The following is a 24,488-nucleotide window of genomic DNA, read 5'->3' on the forward strand; positions in this document are numbered from 1 at the left end:
CTGCATTCAGTCTCGATGTGGGTGGAACTGTGTTTGCATGAATCATTATGTTATATCTTTACATTGATTTCATCATTTGGCATCACCACCGATTTGTGATCACCCATTTCCTTTTTACCACTGACTTGAGAGAGAACAAGATAAAGAACAACTAGTTGCTGAGCATCAGTTGTGTCAAGCAGATGAGTCGTAGCCACCATTCCGGATAAACCAGATCACCATTCAGCAAATGATGGAGAAACTAAATTTTTCCACGACATCTGCAAATGCCTGCTATTGTTCATTGTCACAGATCCCAGGGGAATTGCAAGAGTAAATTTACAGGGATTCTCAAGGTCACAGGATCACTAGAGAAAAGTAACATATAGAGTCAAAGTCATAGAAAATTACAGCAGTGAGACAGGTCCTTCAGCCCATCTACTCCAGGTCGAACCACTTAAACTCCCTGTTCCCATTGAACTGTACAGACATATGGAACAAAAATAACTAAAGTAGGGTAAATCATAATAGTATCGTGAGTTTAATTGTAGATTCATTTGACTCAACATGCAGAAAACCACTTCAGTTAAATTAGGGCTTGGGAAGGAATGAGGACAGATTAACGGATAACACAACAAAGGAAGCCTATCTCTCTGGCCCACTGGCTGGCTCCAGTATTTCTGAGTTTTATTTCTAACCTCTCTCTGTGTTTCGTCATTCTTTGACTCAAACAGCAGAGATCTTGAATTATCAGAAAAATAGAAATCAGCTACTTGGTAAGATATACCAATTACACAATGGGACAGAAGGTGCGAAAAGGAAGTGACTACAGTGGCTAAACTGCTGATACGTACATTTTGTTGGCATAATTGTTGCTCTGGTTGAGTTTGGATGCTCTGTCCTGCAGCCCCTGAATCCTCTGGTCCATCAGTTTCAGCACGTTCTCAAAGTCTACTTGTCTCTTTAGTAGGCTGTTCACAGAATCCACGGAGTCCTTTGAAAATAATTCAAACCATTACAGTTTGCAAAGTGTACACTCCCAGCTTCATCTATCTTACGTCAACATTCCCTGTCAACAACTGAGCACGAAGAGGGTTGCAGGTTTAAGTCTCACTCAGGTATTGAAACCCAGTAACGTGAGACTCCAGGCATCCAACTGGGAGCAGGTGAAGACAGTGCTGTGGGAAGTGCCTTCCCTGAGACCTATCCTTCTCTCAGGTGGATGGAAAAGGCCTCATGTCCACGATATTAAGAAGGACAGGGAGTTATGGCTAGTCTTTGTCCCTCATTGTCTCCCTAGATTATGGACACTCCATAGATAGGAATGAGTGTTTGGGAGGAAGGCATGGTGGATGGGAATGGATTTTCCAGCTGCTGCTAGTCCGTAAGTATCTTCTGCCGGGTGGGAGTGGGAACTTCTGAGGTCCTCTTTGGACCTTGCACCCTGGAGCAATTCATCACTAAATGCTTGTAAAGTGCTTGCTTCTCAAATGTCTATACTTTTTCCAAATTATGAAATACAAATTTGGACACTGCTCCCTCTGGGTTTCTATCCAGATCATTAGCACTAAAAATGGCTGCAGGACAGAACTTCTTGTGACAACCATTACTGTGAGAACCTGACCTTCATTTCCAATTCCTTACTTCTCTTCAGAACTCAATCAATTGTGTGCCATACCCTTGACATAATCCTGTGCACAAAACAAGTGTCATGGTCCGGTCTGTGAAGTCTGCATTCCAGTTCACGGTCCGGTCCGTGGACTCCGGACTCCAGGTCTTCTGGCTGTCCCTTCTTTCAGTTGGGCTTAATCATAGGCACCTGATGCTCGTCTTGGGGCTGGGAGTATAAGTGGCCCTGGGTTCGAGTGTGGGTGCTGGTTCTTCTCATCAGTATCCTGTCCTCACCTCCATGAGGTAAGTCAAGCCGTCTTTGCCGTTACCCTGTGGATGGATCTGTCTCTTTCTGTCCTTTCCTCCATTGGTAAGCCAGGCTGTCTTTGCCGTTACCCTGAGGCTGGACTGTTCCCTTCCCTTTCCCTTCCTTCTGGAGCCTCGCCTGCAACCTGTGACTGGAGCCTCGCCTGCAACGTTGTCAAGTTCTACCACTGGAGCAAGACTGGAGCCTTGCTGTTCAAGATAGGGAACTGTCTATCGTTGAGTTGGAACTGTCGCTGTGTCCATGCCTTCAATAGGTAGGTCCGGCCGTTTCCCGCTACCTAGTGTTGGAAACCATCTCTGTGTCCATGCCTTCGCTAGGTAGGTCCAGCTGTTTGCCGCCACCTAGTGTTGGGAACTGTCTCATTGTGTTCAGCATTCTGTGTAGAGCCCCAGCCCCGAGTCCTGTTCCCAAGGAGGAGTCCTGGCTCTGTGTTCCGTGTACGAGTCCCGGCCCTAAGTCCTGTTCCCAAGGAAGGGTCCTGGCTCTGTGTTCCAGGTCCCTGTGTTCCTGTCTCTCAAGTCCAAGGCTCTGTGTTCCCATGCTCTAGACCAAGGCTCTGTGTTCTACGTTCCTGTCGTCCCAAGTCCAAGGCTCAGCTGTTCCTGTCGTCCCAAGTCCAAGGCTCAGCTGTTCCTGAGTACCAAGTCAAGGCTTTGTGTTTGTGTCCTGTCCATGTGCTTCATCCTGTACTGGAGTTCCCTTGTCTTGCCTAGGAGTCTCTCGTTCGGTCCCGTAACCTCACCTAGTCCTGTCTACAAGACCATGTCATGTCTTCGCCTAGTTCCTGAATCCGAACCCGGGTCAAGACCCAGGTTCTGGGTCCTTGTCCAGTCTCTGGCTCGGAGTCCGAACCCAAGCCTCGTCATGTCCTCGCCTCGAAGATCCCAAGCCATGTCCAGTCCTGTAGCCACATCATGTCCTCGCCTAGTTCCGGGATCTGAGCCCAAGTCAAGACCTAGGTTCTGGGTCCTTGTCCAGTCTCCAGCTCGGAGTTCAAGCCCAGGCTCCTAGTTCTCAGTTCCTTGTCCTGGTCCTGCTTGCCTAGCCAATGTCCTAGCCCAAGTCTGTGTTCTTGTCCCAGCTTTCTAGTCAAGTCCTGTTCTTAGTACTTCAGTGTCTGTGTCTTGCATTTGGGTCCACTCCCAGTGCCCCCGTTATGACAACAAGAGATGTTACCCCAAGTTCATTGATCTTCAGGAAGGCTTCGTGACCAGACAGGGTTGCGTCAATGCGATCTGCCTCTCGGTTAAACTGCTGCAGCTCAAGTCCACCTTGCAGCTTAGCATTGCGTTCTTTCCAGGCCTCATCCAGCTCCACCTGTATGTCCATCGTTTTCTGCAGTAATCGAGAAACGTCGCTGGAGCTGCTCCTCTTTACCACTTCATTGCCCAAGTCATTCAGCTCCTTGAACCTTTGGCAGATAAAAAGTATACATTACCTCCGGGGAACATTTCCTACCCGTCACTCCAGGCACCTTCCTCATATCCACCTCGCTCTTCCAATCTACTCTCACTTCCTAGTACAAAACTTAGATAACCCAGCACGCTGTGGACTTCATTCTTCCGATCAAAATGATGCCAGGTTGTGGTATCCATCAAACTCATGGCTCAGACTTCGTTGATTTCAGTTGTTTTTTAGGATCAAAGGGATGGTTTTGGGGACAGAGGTGAGCGGCAGGTGCTGGGTTAGGATTTTTTTTAGGATCTTAGGGATAGTTTTGGGGACAGAGCGAAGAGATGGGTATCAGATTAGGTTTTAGGGACAGGGACGTGAGGTAGGTTTTAGGGAGCGGGACAAAAGGTTGGTTTTGGGGAGAGGGTCGTGAGGTCGGTTTTGGGGACGGGGACGCGAGGTCGGTTTTGGGGACGGGGACGCGAGGTAGGTCTTAGGGAGCGGGACGAAAGGTTGGTTTTGGGGAGAGGGTCGTGAGGTCGGTTTTGGGGACGGGGACGCAAGGTCGGTTTTGGGGACGGGGACGCGAGGTAGGTCTTAGGGAGACAGGGACGCAAGGTAGGTCTTAGGGAGACGGACGAGAGGTAGGTCTTAGGGAGACGGACGAGAGATAGGTCTTAGGGAGGGGGACGCGATGTAGGTCTTAGGGAGGGGGACACGAGGTCGGTTTTGGGGACGGGGACGCGAGGTCGGTTTTGGGGACGGGGACGCGAGGTCAGTTTTAGGGACGGGGATGCGAGGTTGGTTTTAGGGACGGGGACGCGAGGTAGGTTTTAGGGAGACGGACATGAGATAGGTTTTAGGGAGACGGACGCGAGGTAGGTTTTAGGGAGACGGACATGAGGTAGGTTTTAGGGAGACGGACGCGAAGTAGCTTTTAGGGAGACGAACGCGAGGAAAGTTTTAGGGAGGGGGACGCGAGGAAGGTTTTAGGGAGGGGGGCGCGAGGAAGGTTTTAGGGAGGGGGACGCGAGGAAGGTTTTGGGGAGGGGGACGCGAGGTAGGTTTTGGGGAGGGGGACGCGAGGTAGGTTTTGGGGAGGGGGACGCGAGGTAGGTTTTAGGGAGGAGGACGTGAGGAAGGTTTTAGGGAGGGGGACGCGAGGTAGGTTTTAGGGAGACGGACGCGAGGTAGGTTTTGGGGAGACCGACGCGAGGTAGGTTTTGGGGAGACGGACGTGAGGAAGGTTTTGGGGAGAGGGACGTGAGGAAGGTTTTAGGGACGGGGACGCGAAGTAGGTTTTAGGAAGGAGGACGCGAGGAAAGTTTTAGGGAGGAGGACGCAAGGTAGGTTTTAGGGAGACGGACGCGAGGTAGGTTTTGGGGACGGGGACGCGAGGTAGGTTTTGGGGAGGGGGACGCGAGGAAGGTTTTAGGGAGGAGGACGCGAGGAAGGTTTTAGGGAGGGGGACGCGAGGTAGGTTTTAGGGAGACGGACGCGAGGTAGGTTTTGGGGAGACGGACGCGAGGTAGGTTTTGGGGAGACGGACGTGAGGAAGGTTTTGGGGAGAGGGACGTGAGGAAGGTTTTAGGGACGGGGACGCGAGGTAGGTTTTGGGGAGGAGGACGCGAGGAAGGTTTTAGGGAGGGGGACGCAAGGTAGGTTTTAGGGAGACGGACGCGAGGTAGGTTTTGGGGACGGGGACGCGAGGTAGGTTTTGGGGAGGGGGACGCGAGGAAGGTTTTAGGGAGGAGGACGCGAGGAAGGTTTTAGGGAGGGGGACGCGAGGTAGGTTTTAGGGAGACGGACGCGAGGTAGGTTTTGGGGAGACGGACGCGAGGTAGGTTTTGGGGAGACGGACGTGAGGAAGGTTTTGGGGAGAGGGACGTGAGGTAGGTTTTAGGGAGACGGACATGAGGTAGGTTTTAGGGAGACGGACGCGAAGTAGCTTTTAGGGAGACGAACGCGAGGAAAGTTTTAGGGAGGGGGACGCGAGGAAGGTTTTAGGGAGGGGGGCGCGAGGAAGGTTTTAGGGAGGGGGACGCGAGGAAGGTTTTAGGGAGGGGGACGCGAGGTAGGTTTTGGGGAGGGGGACGCGAGGTAGGTTTTGGGGAGGGGGACGCGAGGTAGGTTTTAGGGAGGAGGACGTGAGGAAGGTTTTAGGGAGGGGGACGCGAGGTAGGTTTTAGGGAGACGGACGCGAGGTAGGTTTTGGGGAGACCGACGCGAGGTAGGTTTTGGGGAGACGGACGTGAGGAAGGTTTTGGGGAGAGGGACGTGAGGAAGGTTTTAGGGACGGGGACGCGAAGTAGGTTTTAGGAAGGAGGACGCGAGGAAAGTTTTAGGGAGGAGGACGCAAGGTAGGTTTTAGGGAGACGGACGCGAGGTAGGTTTTGGGGACGGGGACGCGAGGTAGGTTTTGGGGAGGGGGACGCGAGGAAGGTTTTAGGGAGGAGGACGCGAGGAAGGTTTTAGGGAGGGGGACGCGAGGTAGGTTTTAGGGAGACGGACGCGAGGTAGGTTTTGGGGAGACGGACGCGAGGTAGGTTTTGGGGAGACGGACGTGAGGAAGGTTTTGGGGAGAGGGACGTGAGGAAGGTTTTAGGGACGGGGACGCGAGGTAGGTTTTGGGGAGGAGGACGCGAGGAAGGTTTTAGGGAGGGGGACGCAAGGTAGGTTTTAGGGAGACGGACGCGAGGTAGGTTTTGGGGACGGGGACGCGAGGTAGGTTTTGGGGAGGGGGACGCGAGGAAGGTTTTAGGGAGGAGGACGCGAGGAAGGTTTTAGGGAGGGGGACGCGAGGTAGGTTTTAGGGAGACGGACGCGAGGTAGGTTTTGGGGAGACGGACGCGAGGTAGGTTTTGGGGAGACGGACGTGAGGAAGGTTTTGGGGAGAGGGACGTGAGGAAGGTTTTAGGGACGGGGACGCGAGGTAGGTTTTGGGGAGGAGGACGCGAGGAAGGTTTTAGGGAGGGGGACGCAAGGTAGGTTTTAGGGAGACGGACGCGAGGTAGGTTTTGGGGAGACCGACACGAGGTAGGTTTTGGGGAGACGGACGTGAGGAAGGTTTTGGGGAGAGGGACATGAGGAAGGTTTTAGGGACGGGGACGCGAGGAAGGTTTTAGGGAGGGGGACGCGAGGAAGGTTTTAGGGAGGGGGACGCAAGGTAGGTTTTGGGGACGGGGACGCGAGGTAGGTTTTGGGGACGGGGACGTGAGGTAGGTTTTGGGGAGGGGGACACGAGGAAGGTTTTAGGGAGACGGACGTGAGGAAGGTTTTGGGGAGAGGGACGCGAGGTAGGTTTTGGGGAGAGGGACGCGAGGCAGGTTTTGGGGAGAAGGATGCGAGGTAGGTTTTGGGGAGAGGGACGCGAGGGAGTCAGAGGGTAACCTCGAAGGCCAGGGAACGTGGATGTGGGACAGAGGACATCTGCGATCGGATGCCAGGCCAGTAGACCGATGAGTAAGAAGCCTGCTGCTCGCCCACCCCCCACCCCCCAGCTTGGGAGAGTTGTTGGCAGATTCTGGGATCGGAGTTCCATGCAGGACCACCGGCCCCCTAGATACACGAGTTGTGTGACCGGAGTTCAAAGCCAGTGTTTGGCATTTTCATCCAGGGTCCACATTCGTCGTTGTCGGTGAGTCCTGTGGTTGATAATGACGATCGAAGCCTGAAAGTTGAGCAGAAGTTTGGAAGCTGGGGCCCAAGGGCCAGGCCCCTGAGTCTACAAGTCTGCTGAGGTAGTCAAAGGACAGCGTTGTCATGGTGCACTGGAAGGGCATACTGAGAACAGGAGCCCAGTCAGTTGATCGGAGTGCAGCGAGTATCATACAGTGACCCAATGGGATTTCAGAATAATCGGAGCTTCACCTGATTTTTTTTGTGTTGATCTCCAGCAGCAGCTCAGCATGTTCTTTCAGAAGGTTTTCAGCAGAACCCACGTCAAATCCCATCTCCTTGCTGTTCAGTCTGTCTTTCACATTGTTAGCCCACAGTAGGAGCTCCTTGCTTTCCTGGTTGTAATGCTGCAGATCACGGGCTTCTCTGAGGACCCGTTTCCTCCTTGAGGTCTCTACCTTCACCCTTGTCAATAACACCTCCACCTCACGCACCTGCACCATGATTACAGCACTCTCTCTCGGGCTGGTATCCTGGATCCTGCAAGTACAAACACCGTGGGATACTGGGCAGCAGAAAATGAGCCATCACCTAGAAGTAATGAGTACCATGCTGAGAATAATCACCTTCACCAAATGTAAACCAAATCACTTCCAGCATTTATCTGATGCCAGCTGCAGTATTGTGCAAAAGTCTTAGGCACATATATACAGTACACAGCCAGGGTGCCCAAGGCTCTTCACAGTACTGTAGTAATATTATGCAATGCACTGTACTGCTGTTGGGAAAAAACAACAAATTCCATGACAAGTATGAGTGAGAGGAATTGGGTACAGAGTCAGGTTCTTGCACAGTCGGCACTGAATGGCTTGGATCATCATCACTGACAGAATCAGCCAGCTCCTCAAGGATAGATCTGCTCGAGTGTGACTCTGACATTAGGGCACCAGCATGCACAAGGAACCAAGTTCATTTCTTTCTCACCAACCTAACAGCTGCAGATGTCTATCAGTAACAATACTTTTAGGAGTGAGTGTGGAACTCTGTCCATGGAGAGGAAATCCTTTCACCACACTGACAATATCTTCCATCACGTTGTGTGGCTTCATTGTCACGGTGGGTGACCTACTTCAGAGAAGGTCAGTGGCTCACAAATGGGCATTTTTTTATTCATTCAAGGGCTTTGCAGGCTCAGCCAGGACTTAATTGTCCATCTCTAACTACTCTTGAGGAAGTGTTGACAAGCTGCCCTTTTGAAGTGCTGCAGTCCCTGAGGAGTGGGTATGCCCACTCTGCTATGAGGGAGGAAATTCCGGGAATTTCGGCCCTTTCCAAATTGGGATCGTGGGGGGCTTGGAGGGCAACTTCCAGGCAGCGGAAGCCCTATGCTTTGGCTCCCCTTGTCCTTCGAGCTGATAGAGGTCACGGGTTTGGAAGGTGCTGAGTAGCTCTCGTGCATCCTGTAGCTGGTACAGATTGCAGCTGCCGTGCCTGTGGAGTGAGTGAAGGGCTATGGACAGCTGCCTATCAAGGAGATGCTACGTCCTGGATGGCGTCAAGCTTTCTGAGTGTTGTTGAAGCTGCACTCATCCAGACAAATGGAGGGTCTTCCTTTACTCCCCCGACTTGCAGATGACGGTCAGGCTTTGGGGATTTAGGAGGTGAGTTACACACCACAGGGTTCTCAGCCTCCGAGCTGCTCTTGTAACCGACTGTGTATAGGGCTACTCCAGTTCAGATTTTGGTCGATGGTATGAGGATGTTAATATTGAGGGATTTGGTGATGGTAATGCCATTGAATGTCAGGGAGCAGTAGATGGATTTCGTCTTATGAGATGTCGTTGTTGCCCAGCACTTGTCAATGTTACTTGCTACCAATCAGCCGAGGCATGGATAGTCTCCAAGCCTTGTAGCTTTTGGACATGGACTGCATTATTATCTGAGGAGACGTGAATAGTGATGAGCATTGTGCAGTCTCCTGCAAACAGTCCCCCTTCGAAACTTACAACTGAAGGAAGATCATTGATGAAGCAGCTGAAGATGGGTAGTCCTAGCTCATCACCCTGAGGAACATCTTCAGTGCTAATGGGCTCCTGAATTGGCTGCAGTGATGACTGGCTTTGTGGCTGTAGATTCGCTTTTGTGAACTACAGTTCCGAATATTATTTGCTTACTTTTGTTGTTTGTACAATTTCTTTCCCCTGCACCTTGGGTGTTTGACACTTCTTATTTTTGTTGTGTTTCTTTGTTTTGTGGCTGCCTGTAAGGAGATGAACCTCAAGGCTGTATCCTGTATACATACCCTGAATACAAACGTACTTTGTACTCCTGCGGCTGAGATGATTGACCTCCAGCCAGCAGAAGCGTCTTCCTTTGTGCTGTCCAACCAGAGGACTCTGATTGACTTCAGCACTCCTTGATATCACACTCAATCAAATGTTCTCTTGATGTCAAGAATTGTTACCCTCACTTTACCTCAGGTGCTTAGCTCTTTAATCTGTGTTTGGGACGAAGTCTGTAACAAGGTCAGGATCTGAGTGACCAAACCAAGCTTCAGTGAGCAAGCTGTCAGCAGAAGCCTTGCGTTTCACCATATACCTCATTTTACCATTGATATCAAGCCAGAGGGCCAACCCCTGTTCAATGAAGAACATGCAATAGCAACATCAGCCGCACTACCCGGCAGACCTAAATATGAACTGGACTTCTTCAATGTTAAATAGCAAAAGTCGTGTACAATTGTCAGACCAAATTAAAGCTCAGTAGTCCTGCCATATCCACCTGCAAAGAGTTAAAGACAATTAAAGAGCAAACTGGATGGAAAAGCTCAGTGTGTCCCCTTATACAACAATAATCTGGGAGTGAAGTAGATGGGGCTGATGCATTGACAGCTTTCTTCAGCCAGAGTTCCTGAGGGGATGATTGATCAATCTCCTCCCAAGGTTCCACACATAACAGAAGCTAGCCTTCAGTCAATTCGATGCATTTCCCCCTGCCATTAAGAAACAGTTGAAGGGACTAGTTACAGAAAAGACTACAAGTTCAGTCTACATCCCATTTCTAAAATTAACAGTACATCTGACCAAGCTGTTCCAGTACTGCTACAGCATTGACATTTACAGTAAATGTGAAACATTGTTCAGCTCTAGTCTATCCACACATCTTTCACACTAAGGCTTGGCTTGGGTTTTGCCAGTTATACCAGATCCAGATCTCATTACATCCATGGTCCCAATAGGAACTGAAAAGAGGGAGTAAAAGTGATTGTTCTTGACAGCATTTGGCAGAGTGTGGTATTAAGGATCCTTTGCCAAATCTTAGTCAACAGGAATATAGACAGAAATGTTCCACTAGCAGGATTTAACTGACCAAAAGAAGCTAGTTGTGTTTGTGATAGCACAATTATTTCAGCCTTTTTCATCCAGAAGTACATTTTGCCCAAATATCTTTTTCCTTTTTCTCATTAGTGATCTCTCTATCCTAATGCTGTTTGGTCATCTTCAAAGAAGACTCTGCAGTACACAAAGTCCATTCGTGGCTCAGTTGTGTAGCAGTTAGCGCGACACCATTAGAGATTGGGCATGAGAGCGTGGAGTTCGGTTTTGGCACTGTCTGAAAGCAGCTTGTACATCCCCCTTGTGAATGCACAGGTCTCCTCCAGGTGCTCCAGTTTGCTCCCACATTCCAAAGATGTACCCGTTAGTAGGTTAATTGCTCATTGTAAATTGTCCTGTGATTAGGCGAGGGTTTCAATAGGTGAGGTGCTGGGTGGCGTAACTCATTGCACCAGAAGGGCCTGTTCTGAGTTATTATAGTCATAGTCATTGTCATACTTTATTGATTCCAGGGGAAATTCATTTTCCTTACAGTTGCACCATAAATAATTAAATAGTAATAAAACCATAAATAGTTAAATAGTAATATGTAAATATATAAATTATGCCAAGAAATAAGCCCATGACCAACCTATTGGCTCAGGGTGTCTGACCCTCCAAGGGAGGAGTTGTAAAGTTTGATGGTCACAGGCAGGAATGACTTTCTGTGACGCTCTGTGCTGCATCTCGGTGGAATGAGTCTCTGGCTGAATGTACTCCTGTGCCCAACCAGTATATTATGTAGTGGATGGGAGGCATTGTCCAAGATAGCATGCAACTTGGACAGCATCCTCTTTTCAGACACCACCATCAGAGAGTCCAGTTCCATCCCCACAACATCACTGGCCTTACGAATGAGTTTGTTGATTCTGTTGGTAACTGCTACCCTCAGCCTGCTGCCCCAGCACACAACAGCAAACATGATAGCACTGGCCACCACAGACTCGTAGAACATCCTCAGCATCATCCAACAGATGTTAAAGGACCTCAGTCTCCTCAGGAAATAGAGACGGCTCCGACCCTTCTTGTAGACAGCCTCAGTGTTCTTTGACCAGTCCAGTTTATTGTCAATTCATATCCCCAGGTATTTGTAATCCTCCACCATGTCCACACTGACCCCCTGGATGGAAACAGGGGTCACCGGTACCTTAGCTCTCCTCAGGTCTACCACCAGCTCCTTAGTCTTTTTCATATTAAGCTGCAGATAATTCTGCTCACACCAAGTTTCAAAGTTTCCTACCGTAGCCCTGTACTCAGCCTCATCTCCCTTGCTGATGCACCCAACTATGGCAGTCATCAGAAAATTTCTGAAGATGACAAGGCTCTGTGCAGTAGTTGAAGTGGTTTTCAGCAGAAGAGACCCTTCAGTGCAATCCTAGTATTTCTCTGTAACCTGTCAATTTAATCTCTCTCAGATGCCCATCATTAACCCTTTGATTCTGCCGGCATTCCAGTGGCTACTAGGACATCTTTGGCATGTGCATAAATCCTCAGTGCCTGGTAGAAACCCATTCAGTTATGGGGAGAACATGCAAACACCACAGGGACAGCATCTGACATCAGGATTGAACCTAGTATTTAGAGTTGTGAGTCAACAGTACTATCTGTTGTGCCATTATGCTGCCCTGCTTAACAGCCACATAATTCTGGAGGAGTTCAAAAGTTGGGTATTCTGTGGAAAGTGGAAAGTGGAAAGTGACTCACCATTCAACTCCCTAAAGACTTCTCACCATCTATGAGGTACTTCAGATGCTCAAGGAGAAATCAACACTTACCTGGGCAAGTCTGACTGTAGTTGCACTCAGTAGGTTTGACACTACCCAGGACCAATTATCTTCCTTGGCTGGCAGTGAATCCAACTTTCTACAGATTCACTCCCTCCACCAGAGGACCATGATTCCAGTGCATGTAGGTCTTCACCAGTATCCCTTAAACCCATCACCTGTACCACACACATCTGCAAGTTTCTGGATATGAATATCACGCTGATTAGTTGAGTTAAGTGCATTGTAAACTGGCTTGCTCTGAAAATGTTTAAGATAATATAAAGGAACCTTTCCTTTTCACTCGGTCTTTGTTTTACCTCCCCTGTAAATTTGGAAAGTGGAAAGAGGTTGTACAATGCTTTCTTCAGATCTAACTGCCCTGAATATAATGCTGACTTCAAGTATCCAAACCTAAGCATTGCAATCTTCAACATAAAAATCTTGTCATTTGGAAAAAGAAAACACGATGGAGAAGAAAAATGCAGTGAAAAGCCAGAAGTTACATACGAGTCAGCTATTTTGATCAGGCATTGGATTCTGATCTCCAGTGACGCAATCTCTCGCTCAGAGACCAATTGCTTACTCCTCCCAATATCCACTGTCACCATACTTTTGCTTGGATCAGAGATGGATAGCAAGGCAAGCTTGTCTTGCAGCAGGGCTGATGTATCCTGGCACTTCTGCAGAAATGCTTTGGCATCAGCTGTACCGATCAGTTTCTTTTCCTTCTCCTCCTTCAAATTCAACATTACAGACCACCTGCAAATAGAGCACAAGGATATTTTAAGGGTTAAGTCAAGATCCTTTCATTGTGGCTGTTTAAATAAGCCAATGTTAGTTAAATAATAATGAAGAACAGACTTCTGTTTATTGGTTACAGCGCAGTGTTTAATATAACCGTACCCTCAGTTCTAATCAACAAGCTCCAGATCCTGTGTCTCTGTACCCTCTCTCAGCAACTGGATCCTTGACTTCCTCATCGAGAAATCAGAGTCTGTGCAAATCAGAGATAGCATCTCCTCTCCTGGCTAACAATCAACACTGGCACACCTCAAGGACGTGTGCTTAGCTACTGTTCCATGCTCTAGCTATATCAGGGGTTCCTAGTCTTCTTTATGCCATGGACCCCTACCATTAACCAAAGTGTCTGTGGACCCAAGGTTAGGAACGCTTGCTGTGGCTGGGCACAGCTCAAATGCCATCTATAAATTTGCCAGTGACACAACTATTGTCGGCAGAATTTCAGATGGTGACGAGGAGCATACAGGAGTGAGGTAGATCAGCTGGTTGAGTGCTGTTGAAACCACAACCTTGTACTCAAAACCAAGGAATTGATTGTGGACTTCAGGAAGGGTAAGTTAAAGCAACACACACCAGTCCTCATCAGCAGTGGAAAGGGTGAGCAGTTTTAAGCTCTAACTCTCTGAAGATCTATTGATGCAATTACAAAGAAGACGTGACTGTGGCTATATTTATTAACTGTTCGAAGAGACTTGGTATGTCATCAAAGGCTTTTGCCGATTTTTACAGATGTACCGTGGAGAGCATTCTAACTGGCTGCATCACCATCTGGTGTGGAGAGACTACTGAACAGGATTTGGAAAAAATTTGCCAACTCAGCCAGCTCTATTCGTGGACACTAGCCTCCCCAGCATCAAGGACAGGTTCAAAGGTGATGCCTCAAAAGAGTGGCATCCATCGCCCAGGACATGCCCTCTTCTCGTTGTGCCCATCAAGGTTGACGTACAGGAGCCCAAAGACACACACTTAGTGTTTTAGAAGCTATATATATATTATTTATTTATTGTAATTTATAGTTCATTTTATGCATTGCAATGTACTGTTGCCACAAAACAGCATGGTTCATGACATATGCCAGTGATACTAAACATGTTTTTGATTCTGATTTTGATAATAAAAACAATATTTGGAAGTATTTTCATGCTGTCATACCAACCAGTGAGATATTTCTGAAATGTCCTGTATGTTGTAATGTAGTGGTGGGTAAACTGTGCACAGTAAGAGCCCATAAACGGTACTGGCATAGATTGATATTGTTTTATTATCGTCACAGGTACCAAGGAACAGTGAAAAGCTTGTCTTGAATACTTTTCACACAGATCAAATCATTACACGGTGCTTTGAGACAGAATAAGTGAAACAATAGCGATGCAGAATAAAGTTCAAAGTAAATTTATTATCAAAGTACGTATATGTCATCATATACAAACCTGATGTTCATTTTCTTGTGGGCATTCACAGTAAGTACAAGAAACACAGTAGAGTCAGTGAAAGACCACACCCAACAGAGTGAACAACAAACAATATGCAAAAAAAAACAAACTTTACAAATACAAAAACAAACAGGAAAAAGAAACAATAATATTAATAATAAATAAATAAGCAATATATATTAAGAACATGAGATGAGGAGTCCTTGAAAGTGAGTCCAGTTCAGTGATGGGGAAGTTGAGTGAAGTTGTCCCCTCTGGTTCAAGAGCCTGATGGCTGAGGGGTAGTAAATATTCCTGACCCTGGTGATGCAGGTTCTGAGGCTCCTGTACCTTCTTCCCTATGGCAGCAGCAAGAAGAGAGCATGGCCTGGATGGTGGAGGTCCCTGATGATGGATGCTACTTTCCTGTGACAGCACTTAATGGTGAAGGCTTTACCCAGAATGTACTTGGCTGTATCTATTACTTTTTGTTGATGCAAAGTGTTAAAAGCTAAAAAGTGCAGTGCAGGTAAATGAAAAAATACAAGATCATAATGAGGTAGATCGTGAGGCCAAGAGTCCATCTTATCATACAAGAGGTCCATTCAAGGGTCTGAGAAGAAGTAGAAGCTGTCCTTGAAAGTGCTTTCAGGCTTGTGTATCTTCTGTCCAGTGGGAGAGGGGAGAAGAGAGAATGATCAGAGTAGGTGGGATCTAATTATGTTGTATGCTTTACTGAGACAGTGATATGTAAAGACAGAGTCCACAGAGGGGAGGCTGGTTGCTGTGACGTGCTGAGCTGTGCCCATAACTCTCTGCACTTCCTTGTGGTCACATGCGGAACAGTTGCTACACCAAGCCGTTATGTATCCAGACAGCAACACACACACAATTCTGGAGGAACTCAGCAGGCCAGGCATCACCTATAGAAAAGAGTGCAGCCAACGTTGATGGCCCAAAACATCGACTGTTTACTGTCGACACTAGGGAGAACTCTGTAACTTAGCAAATGGATCTTTTATGTTAATCTGAGAGAAACAATTGTCTCACCTCCCTGCTGTCCTGGAGCATACCCTATATTTTGTGTTCAACTCATATGCTGAAAGCCCCCTCTCTGTGCCAATGATTACACGGTCTCGAACATCTAAAGCTTTCCACTCAACATGACATAGAGCATGTGTGAAGTCACACTCCTGATCTTCAACCTGGCTGATTGAGTGGACAGTATACTGGTTACCTTTTGTGTATTTCCTCCATTTTTGCCTGGACTTCCTGATGCTTGTTGTGTTTGCCTTTCAAAAAGTTCTCCACCAGTTGGTTGACTTCATCCAGTTGGCCTTTCCATGCAGCCAACTCGGTCAAGAAATTCTGAAATCGGAAAGCACCCTTGTTAGTGGTAATAACTTTACGGTGACTAGGAAAAACATATTGTATATATAGATGTACTGTGAGTGTGACTGGGGGGTTGAAGTGGGATGGGTGCAGTAGTTATTGAGCTTGACTACAGAGAATTGTTAATAGTGATACAAACTGTAGAGGGAAATGAGGAGCTGTAGAAAGTCAAAGAAAACATCAAGAGATGGACAGGACATGCTATGCATATCAACACACCTCATATTTCCTCTGCATGACTTCCACATTGTTTGCATTGGGCTCAAAAGTTTTGAAACTATTCTCCTTGTCATTCAGCCAGGAGATGAGGTCATTGCAGGTGTTATAGATCTGGTGCAGCTGGATCCTTTCCTGCAAGGCATTCCTTCTGGCCTAGAGTTGGACGGAACAACAGCAAGAAGATGAAGCACTCTAGTAAGAAGCACAAAAACTGACATTTTATTTGAGCAGATGGACAAACAGAGACAACCCATTAATGGCAGAAAATTGATGCAGGCAAGCCACCAGTTCCTTGGTAAACTGACACAACTGGAGGAAGGCTTGTAGCCAGGTTGCATCTGGATGCTGACCCACAAGAAGGTCAATGACCTTGCACACATGACCAAGGTCAGAGAATGCCTTTAAATGCCATGTACATCATTACCCTCAATGCACTACCCACAGTAATTATTCACCTTAACGTACAGCTAGCACTAACTCCACAACGTCTTCCAGACCAGTTAGCAGCACAAGCAAAGCAGTGTCATTAACATCCTCTCCCAGACCAGAATGCTGGGTTCAATCAGCTCCAGTGGATGGGTCATGTTATCAACATACCTGGCACTTGACTTTTGAAACCAGTTTCTTACTCTGGGCAGGATGTTGGTAATCTGGCACACTCAGCAAAGAAATACATTTTGACCGTCACACCATAATATAACTAAACAAGGGAGAAAGATTAGGCCATTCAGCCCATCAAGTCTATACTACCATTTCTGATCTATATTCCATCTCATCCCCATTCTCCTGCTTTCTCCCCATAACCTTTGCTACCTTGCTGATCAAGAATCTATCAACCTCCTCTATATGTATTAGCCTCTACAGCCATTTGTGTCAATGCATTCACCATTCTCTGACTAAAGAAATTCCTGCAGCAGAATACCCTTTTATTCTGTGGCTGCTCCCTCTGGTCCTAGACTCTCCCATTACTGGAACATCTTCTCCATGCCCGCTCTGTACAGGAATTTACATTTTCAGTGGGTTGTGTTCGGGCAGCTGTGACTGGCAGCTTATCGAGGAGAAGGAAAAGTCTGATCTCAAACTTCTTTTGCCTTGTGGCCATACCCACTCAAGGGGAGTAAACCCTGAGGGAAAACCCAGAGCTGGAGTCCCTGAGGCAGTCCTATGTTGAGTTCAACGCTGACTGGCAACTCCTGCCACGCTGCTGGTGCCAAACTGTATTGGTCTCTCCCGTTCCTTTGGGTTCATTGGCTGTGTGGAGAGGGGGTCCAGGGCATGGTCAACAGCTTGCTCTCCTTATCGTACTTCCTTGGTTTGTGTAGACAGCTAGGACACAGCAGCCATGGTGAACCCCAATCAATAGAGGTTCTATCTCAAGGTGTCAGTGATTCCCTCCCATTCTTCCATTCGTTCCCATTCCACCCCCATTCATCGAGTACAGGCCCAGAGCCATCAGATGCTGCTCATACATTTACTTTTTTATTGTGAACCTCTTCTGGACACAATTCAATGCCAGCATATCCTTTCTTTGATAAGGGGCCCAAAACTGCAAACAATACTCCAAATGAGGTCAGACCAATAACTCAAAGCCTCAGCACTACATCCTTGCTTTTATACTCTAGTCCTCTCAAAATGAATGATAAATTACATTTGCCTTCCTCACCACAAACTCAACCTGCGAGTTAGTCTTTAGGGAATCTTGCACTAGAACTCCCAAGTCCCTTTTCTGATTTTTCTCCCCATTTAGAAAATAGTCTATGTCTTTATTCCTCCCACCAAAGTGCATGACCATACTGTACTACACCTGCCATTTCTTTGCTCATTCTCCCAACCTGTCCAGGTCCTTCTGCAGACTCCCTGCTCCCTCAACACTATGCGCCCTCCAGTTTTCTTTGTATCACATGTAACCTGGCCTCAAAGCCGTCAATTCTATCACCCAGATCATTAACTTGCAATGTAAAAAGTAGTGGACCTGCAGGACGGCGAGGAATGTGCCCCTCACCTACTCTGCCCTTCAAATGAAAGCATTCCATCGGACTCATCATCAGATGGATACAAAGGGAGGAGAGGAGTTACGAACCACACCTCAGCTAGCTGGCACAGATTGGTGTATGTTGATTCAATGTTTTGCTGGCTGCTCTCGATATTCGTCCTGTTGAAGTCCTCGTCAGGCACGGTTTGTGAAGCATAGTGGATCTCTGTCGTCCCGCGGCGCATTGAATGGCTTCTCCGTGGTTTACTGACCCTCGGGGACGGGCTGCCTTTAGCGGCAGATTCACCCCCCATCTGGAGAACACAATACCATCACTCCAGACAGGATCTTACAACACTTTCAATTTCCTGCTTATGCACTCACCAAAGAGTGAGTCACAAACCAGGGTACAGAGGTGACAGAGGGAGAGGGAGGAGTTATGTGGATGAGGGGTTGAGGGGAGTGGAGGAAACAGAGGGAGGGGTAGAAGAGGGAGGTGGGAGAGAGGAAGGGGAAGATGGAAGGGAGAGGAAGGAGGGGAAAGAGGGTGGGGAACAAGAATGAAAGGTGAGAGGGGTGAGAGTGGAGGGGGTGAGTGGAGGGTGAGGAGCATAGGAAGGATGGCCGAGGTGGGGGTGAATGAGGGGGGCAATGAAGGGATGAGTGGGTGGGTGAGAAGGTGGGTGAGATGGATGAGCGAGGGGGGAGCAAAGGAGGGGAGAGGGAAGGCAAGAGTTCAGGGTGAGAGGGCAATAGGGGGCAGTGAGAGTGTTGCGAGATGGGGCAAGAGGGGAGAGACTGGGGGAAGAGGGAGGAGGTGAGAGAGTGGGAGGGAGGAGGAGGTAGGCAAAGGCGAGGGTGACGGGAGACCGAGGGAGAAGCAGCCAAAGCATCAGGTGTATTTAAATCGGAAGTTGATCAGTTTGTCATCAGTAAGGTTACACGGAGAAGGCACGAGAATGGGGTTGAGAGGGATAGTAGATCAGACTTGATTGAATGACGGAACAGGCTCGACGGGTCATACAGCCTAATTCTGTTCTTCTGGTATCCAGAGAATGAAGGTGGGTGGTTTGTGAAGGCTGGACAAAGAGGGAAGGGGTTGTCAATAATGAACAATGAAGGTGGAGGAAAGGGTCTCACCTCCTCTTGCTTGCTTGGCTGTCTGCGGTCTTTAGCTGTCCTGCTCTGCAAGCCATTGACACTGGTGCGGGTAAAGGTCTTACGTACTACAAACAGACAAGTGAAAGGGTTTCTCTCAGCACATCATTTTCTCACAGCAGGATCTCCTTTTGAGGCCCCATTCAAGGGACTATTCTGACTTCATGAGTCGGTACGAGAGAGTCATTAAGGTGTTTGGCTGTAGCAAGCAATCCCTGATGCAAGTGCAGGGAAGCAACCGTGAGAGTGTGGGTAATGCGGGTGAACAGCACTGAATGCGACAGCAAAGGGACTGGGGATGTCAGAGAGACTGGTGACTGCCAGAATGACCGACGTGTGTCTGTGGGCATGGATGCTGCTCCATTTCAGTGCACTGTAGCATGTCCTCAGTGTGGCTACCACACAGCACTGCAATGTAATGTAACGACTCCATAGCACCTTACTGTGACACCATTAGAGACGACCAATGTCAGTATACTGGACACATAAATGATTATTGAATTAACATCGTAGTTCCATGATTATTATCAAATAGGACCTCTACTATGGCACATCTCCGCATAGTAATGGTGCTTTTTCAGAGATCTGAGAAGCTCAGAGTTCAATCAGGCTATTGAACCAAATAGATCAAACTCCACAGCCACAAGATACCTACAGATTTCACCAATCCCAATCACCCGCCTTTCCTCTGAAATCTTGCTCATCTTACCTTGAAGGTGATCTTTCTTCGTGATTTCTAATCCTTCTCCTTCATCGGACGAGCAGCTCTCAGGTACCTTCTTCTCTGGGGTCTCTGCCTGCAAACAAGGCACTCATTTCTCAGCCGTTCCCAGCGCCATTCCAACTAAAGAAGCAGTTCCAATCTTCCAAAAACTCAGACAGAAGCTTTACCCAGTCAGCCCACCGTTACTGCTCTTGTTTTCTTTCCAACAGCACTGCGGGAATATTTCACAAATTCTCTGCGCAGTCACAGTCAAGTTCATTCCCCTTCAATCGTGCACATGCATACGGTTAAACAAAATACCGTTCCTCATGGTCATATAGAACATACAGCACATAAAATAGTACCAGCATAATAAAAGAGATATTCTGTAGATGTACAAAGTGACATAAAGTGAATATACAACATATGGTTAAATGCACAACAGTATAAGTAATGTGTAAAGCCGCTGTCGTAAATAACACGCACAGTCTCTTGTGCTTCATGATTTGCCAGGGAGAAGCACCGGGTGAGCAGAATGAAAATGTTTTCCTTCACTTACCAGTGGAGACTCCTACTTTACATATTCTACCTAGGGAGCATTTTAATTCACAGCAATGACTCCATAGCACCTTACTGTGACACCATTATAGATGACCAATGGCAATATATTAGACATATAAATGAGTACAGGTATGAATATCTGGTTTTTTTATATATGTTTTTGACTCTTAATCAGGGAAGCCTTCACCCCACATCGACCTCAGTCTTACAGGTGGGTGATTAGCAGAGAACTCAGCAATGGCAATACTGTTGAATACCAGGAGATTACACTCTCTATTAATGGGAATGGTAAACGTCTGATTACTATTTGTCAGTCATGACTGAATATTGCCTAGGTCTTGCCTTAGGGAACGACTGCTTCATTGAGGACTGGGAGAAATTCAGAGTTCAGCAGAGGAGGACGAAGGGCTTAATTAGGAAGGGGAAAAAAGATTATGAGAGAAAACTGGCAGGGAACATAAAAACTGACTGTAAAAGCTTTTATAGATATGTGAAAAGAAAAAAATTGGTTAAGACAAATGTAGGTCCCCTACAGACAGAAACAGGTGAATTGATTATGGGGAGCAAGGACATGGCAGACCAATTGAATAATTACTTTGGTTCCGTCTTCACTAAGGAGGACATAAATAATCTTCCGGAAATAGTAGGGGACAGAGGGTCCAGTGAGATGGAGGAACTGAGGGAAATACATGTTAGTAGGGAAGTTGTGTTAGGTAAATTGAAGGGATTAAAGGCAGATAAATCCCCAGGGCCAGATGGTCTGCATCCCAGAGTGCTTAAGGAAGTAGCCCAAGAAATAGTGGATGCATTAGTGATAATTTTTCAAAACTCTTTAGATTCTGGACTAGTTCCTGAGGATTGGAGGATGGCTAATGTAACCCCACTTTTTAAAAAAGGAGGGAGAGAGAAACCAGGGAATTATAGACCGGTTAGCCTAACATCGGTGGTGGGGAAACTGCTAGAGTCAGTTATCAAAGATGTGATAACAGCACATTTGGAAAGCGGTGAAATCATCGGACAAAGTCAGCATGGATTTGTGAAAGGAAAATCATGTCTGACGAATTTCATAGAATTTTCTGAGGATGTAACTAGTAGAGTGGATAGGGGAGAACCAGTGGATGTGGTATATTTGGATTTTCAAAAGGCTTTTGACAAGGTCCCACACAGGAGATTAGTGTGCAAACTTAAAGCACATGGTATTGGGGGTAAGGTATTGATGTGGATAGAGAATTGGTTGGCAGACAGGAAGCAAAGAGTGGGAATAAACGGGACCTTTTTAGAATGGCAGGCAGTGACTAGTGGGGTACCGCAAGGTTCAGTGCTGGGACCCCAGTTGTTTACAATATATATTAATGACTTGGATGAGGGAATTAAATGCAGCATCTCCAAGTTTGCAGATGACACGAAGCTGGGCGGCAGTGTTAGCTGTGAGGAGGATGCTAAGAGGATGCAGGGTGACTTGGATAGGGTAGGTGAGTGGGCAAATTCATGGCAGATGCAATTTAATGTGGATAAATGTGAAGTTATCCACTTTGGTGGCAAAAACAGGAAAACAGATTATTATCTGAATGGTGGCCGATTAGGAAAAGGGGAGGTGCAACGAGACCTGAGTGTCATTATACACCAGTCATTGAAAGTGGGCATGCAGGTACAGCAGGCGGTGAAAAAGGCGAATTGTATGCTGTCATTTATCGCAAGAGGATTCGAGTACAGGAGCAGGGAGGTACTACTGCAGTTGTACAAGGCCTTGGTGAGACCACACCTGGAGTATTGTGTGCAGTTTTGGTCCCCTAATCTGAGGAAAGACATCCTTGCCATAGAGGGAGTACAAAGAAGGTTCACCAGATTGATTCCTGGGATGGCAGGATTTTCATATGATGAAAGACTGGATGAACTAGGCTTATACTTGTTGGAATTTAGAAGATTGAGGGGGGATCTGATTGAAACGTATAAAATCCTAAAGGGATTGGACAGGCTAGATGCAGGAAGATTGTTCCCGATGTTGGGGAAGTCCAGAACGAGGGGTCACAGTTTGAGGATAAAGGGGAAGCCTTTTAGGACCGAGATTAGGAAAAACTTCTTCACACAGAGAGTGGTGAATCTGTGGAATTCTCTGCCACAGGAAACAGTTGAGGCCAGTTCATTGGCTATATTCAAGAGGGAGTTAGATATGGCCCTTGTGGCTACAGGGGTCAGGGGGTATGGAGGGAAGGCGGGTACAGGGTTCTGAGTTGGATGATCGGCCATGATCATACTGAATGGCGGTGCAGGCTCGAAGGGCCGAATGGCCTACTCCTGCACCTATTTTCTATGTTTCTATGTTTCTATTTCCTGAGGAGTTACAAATGGGATTGAATGTTGCACAATCATCGCTCTTTATGCTGGAAGGAAGGCGGTTAATGAAGCAGTTGAAGATTGCTTTCAGGGACTCCTGGGCAGAGCTGATGTAACTCTAACAAACCATCTACCTTTGTGCAAGGTGTAATTCCAACTTCTGGTGCTTCCTCCACTTGATACCATTGACTTCTAGCACCACTCATTCAAATGCTGCCTTCATGTCAAGGACAGACATTCCCATTACTTCTTTGGACTGTGGGAGGAAACCAGAGCACCAGAAGGAAACTCATGCAGTTATGGGGAGAACGTAGAAACTCCTTACTGACAGTGGCAGGAATTGAACTTGGGCCAATGGTAAAGCAAAGCGTTGTGCTAACCCCTACCCTTATTGGGTTGGATACCTCTGGTATAACACCCAGTTTCTTTGCAGGTGTCAAAGGAAACAGAAAACCCAGGATGAATAATGTGCTCTGAAAATGTGCCCCTTGTTCGATTTCCGTGAGTGACAGATGTAAAACTGAAGGAAGTACCTGGCATGCTGTTAAAGGAACTTGCTGGACGGCTGCTGTCGCCAGGTCCTGCAGTCTCTTCAGTTCGCTGGAATAGGCTGCAATCTCTTTCATTAGGTGCATGTGGCGCTGCAGGAGTGCCTCAGCACTGGCCTCATCCTTCCCATAATCGTCACTCTGCACAAGAGGCTGTTTCTCAAACAGCCAGGAGTGGGCCTCATTGATGTCTGTGAAGTACTGAGAACAAGGCATAGAGGAATCTGTCATTCAGATAAAACTGATCCTTACTTTTACACCTCAGTCACCATAACCCACAAAATTTCAGACAGCTTCACAAATTATATGCACATCAGATGTAGTATTCCAAAATAAATAATACTAATACCAGTAAGGTAAAAACCTGACTCTGAATGATGCATCAGGGATAAATATTGTACAAGACTTCCTGCGTAGAATTTCTATGTTACATTGAACAATCTCACAGATCCTTTCAAATGTGTCTGAGAGGCCAGACTTGGCTTTGTTTACCAGCTAATTGGAAATTTGGCACTTCTGATAGTGTAATCATCAATCAATACTGCTTTGAAGTATACGTTCAAATCTCTGAAGTAGGATTGGAACCTAGTTTATTCAGCAACAAGTAAGGCACTAAGCCAATGTTTGTAATAACAAGAAAATTTGGAACTGCTGGGAGGTAAAATGACAACAAGCAGATTAGCCGTAGAGGAATTTGCTGCCAGTTCCAACCCAAGATCTCTTCCATACTGCCACTCCATCCATATAACCATATAACCACATAACAATTACAGCACGGAAACAGGCCATCTCGGCCCTTCTAGTCCGTCCCTTACCCATTGATGTCAATCCCTATTAACCTAGATACTCCTGCTGAATTCATGAACTTCAGTAATCACAAAATTTAATACTACCTTCAGATGAATCATCAAAAAGGCATTTTGATAGATACAAAAATATTCAGCAACCATTTGGAAAGCTTCAGGGAAACTCTTCAGAAACATTAAGACAGTGGAGACAGTGGAGAATTTATGAACAGGCTTCCAAACTCAACATCAAATTCAAACATTTCAGGTAACTCTCTTTCTCTGTTTGTGTCAATTCTAATGTAAATCATCCATAGGTAATATAGGCTTTGATTTTCTCTCTCTCCGCTAACATGACCTGAACCGTTCATCATTCCCTAAAGGTCACCACTTCACAGCTTTTATATTGTGTTTCGACTTCCCATTCCCATTCTGACTTTCTGTCCATGGCCTCCTTTCCTGCTATAAATGAGTCCAAACTTGGGTTGGAGGAGCAACACTTCATATTCGGTCTGGGTATCCTTCAATCCAAGCA

General features: G+C 47.0%; 1 protein-coding gene across 1 annotated transcript in view; it reads right to left on the reverse strand.

Moving 5' to 3' along the window:
* Nucleotides 1-24,488, reverse strand: part of sptbn5 (spectrin, beta, non-erythrocytic 5) — a 309,201-nt gene that overhangs the window by 238,434 nt on the left and 46,279 nt on the right. The window contains exons 12-21 of the mRNA XM_063053435.1: nt 23,154-23,369; nt 19,732-19,819; nt 19,005-19,090; nt 17,978-18,178; nt 15,893-16,045; nt 15,519-15,649; nt 12,576-12,827; nt 7,181-7,468; nt 3,095-3,329; nt 834-973 (exon numbers count right to left, since the gene is read on the reverse strand). Coding sequence (XP_062909505.1) covers nt 834-973; nt 3,095-3,329; nt 7,181-7,468; nt 12,576-12,827; nt 15,519-15,649; nt 15,893-16,045; nt 17,978-18,178; nt 19,005-19,090; nt 19,732-19,819; nt 23,154-23,369 — 1,790 coding nt within the window. The remainder of the gene's footprint in view (nt 1-833; nt 974-3,094; nt 3,330-7,180; nt 7,469-12,575; nt 12,828-15,518; nt 15,650-15,892; nt 16,046-17,977; nt 18,179-19,004; nt 19,091-19,731; nt 19,820-23,153; nt 23,370-24,488) is intronic.

This window comes from Mobula hypostoma, chromosome 1, assembly GCF_963921235.1.
Source record: "Mobula hypostoma chromosome 1, sMobHyp1.1, whole genome shotgun sequence".
NCBI classification, from domain to species: Eukaryota; Metazoa; Chordata; class Chondrichthyes; order Myliobatiformes; family Myliobatidae; genus Mobula; species Mobula hypostoma.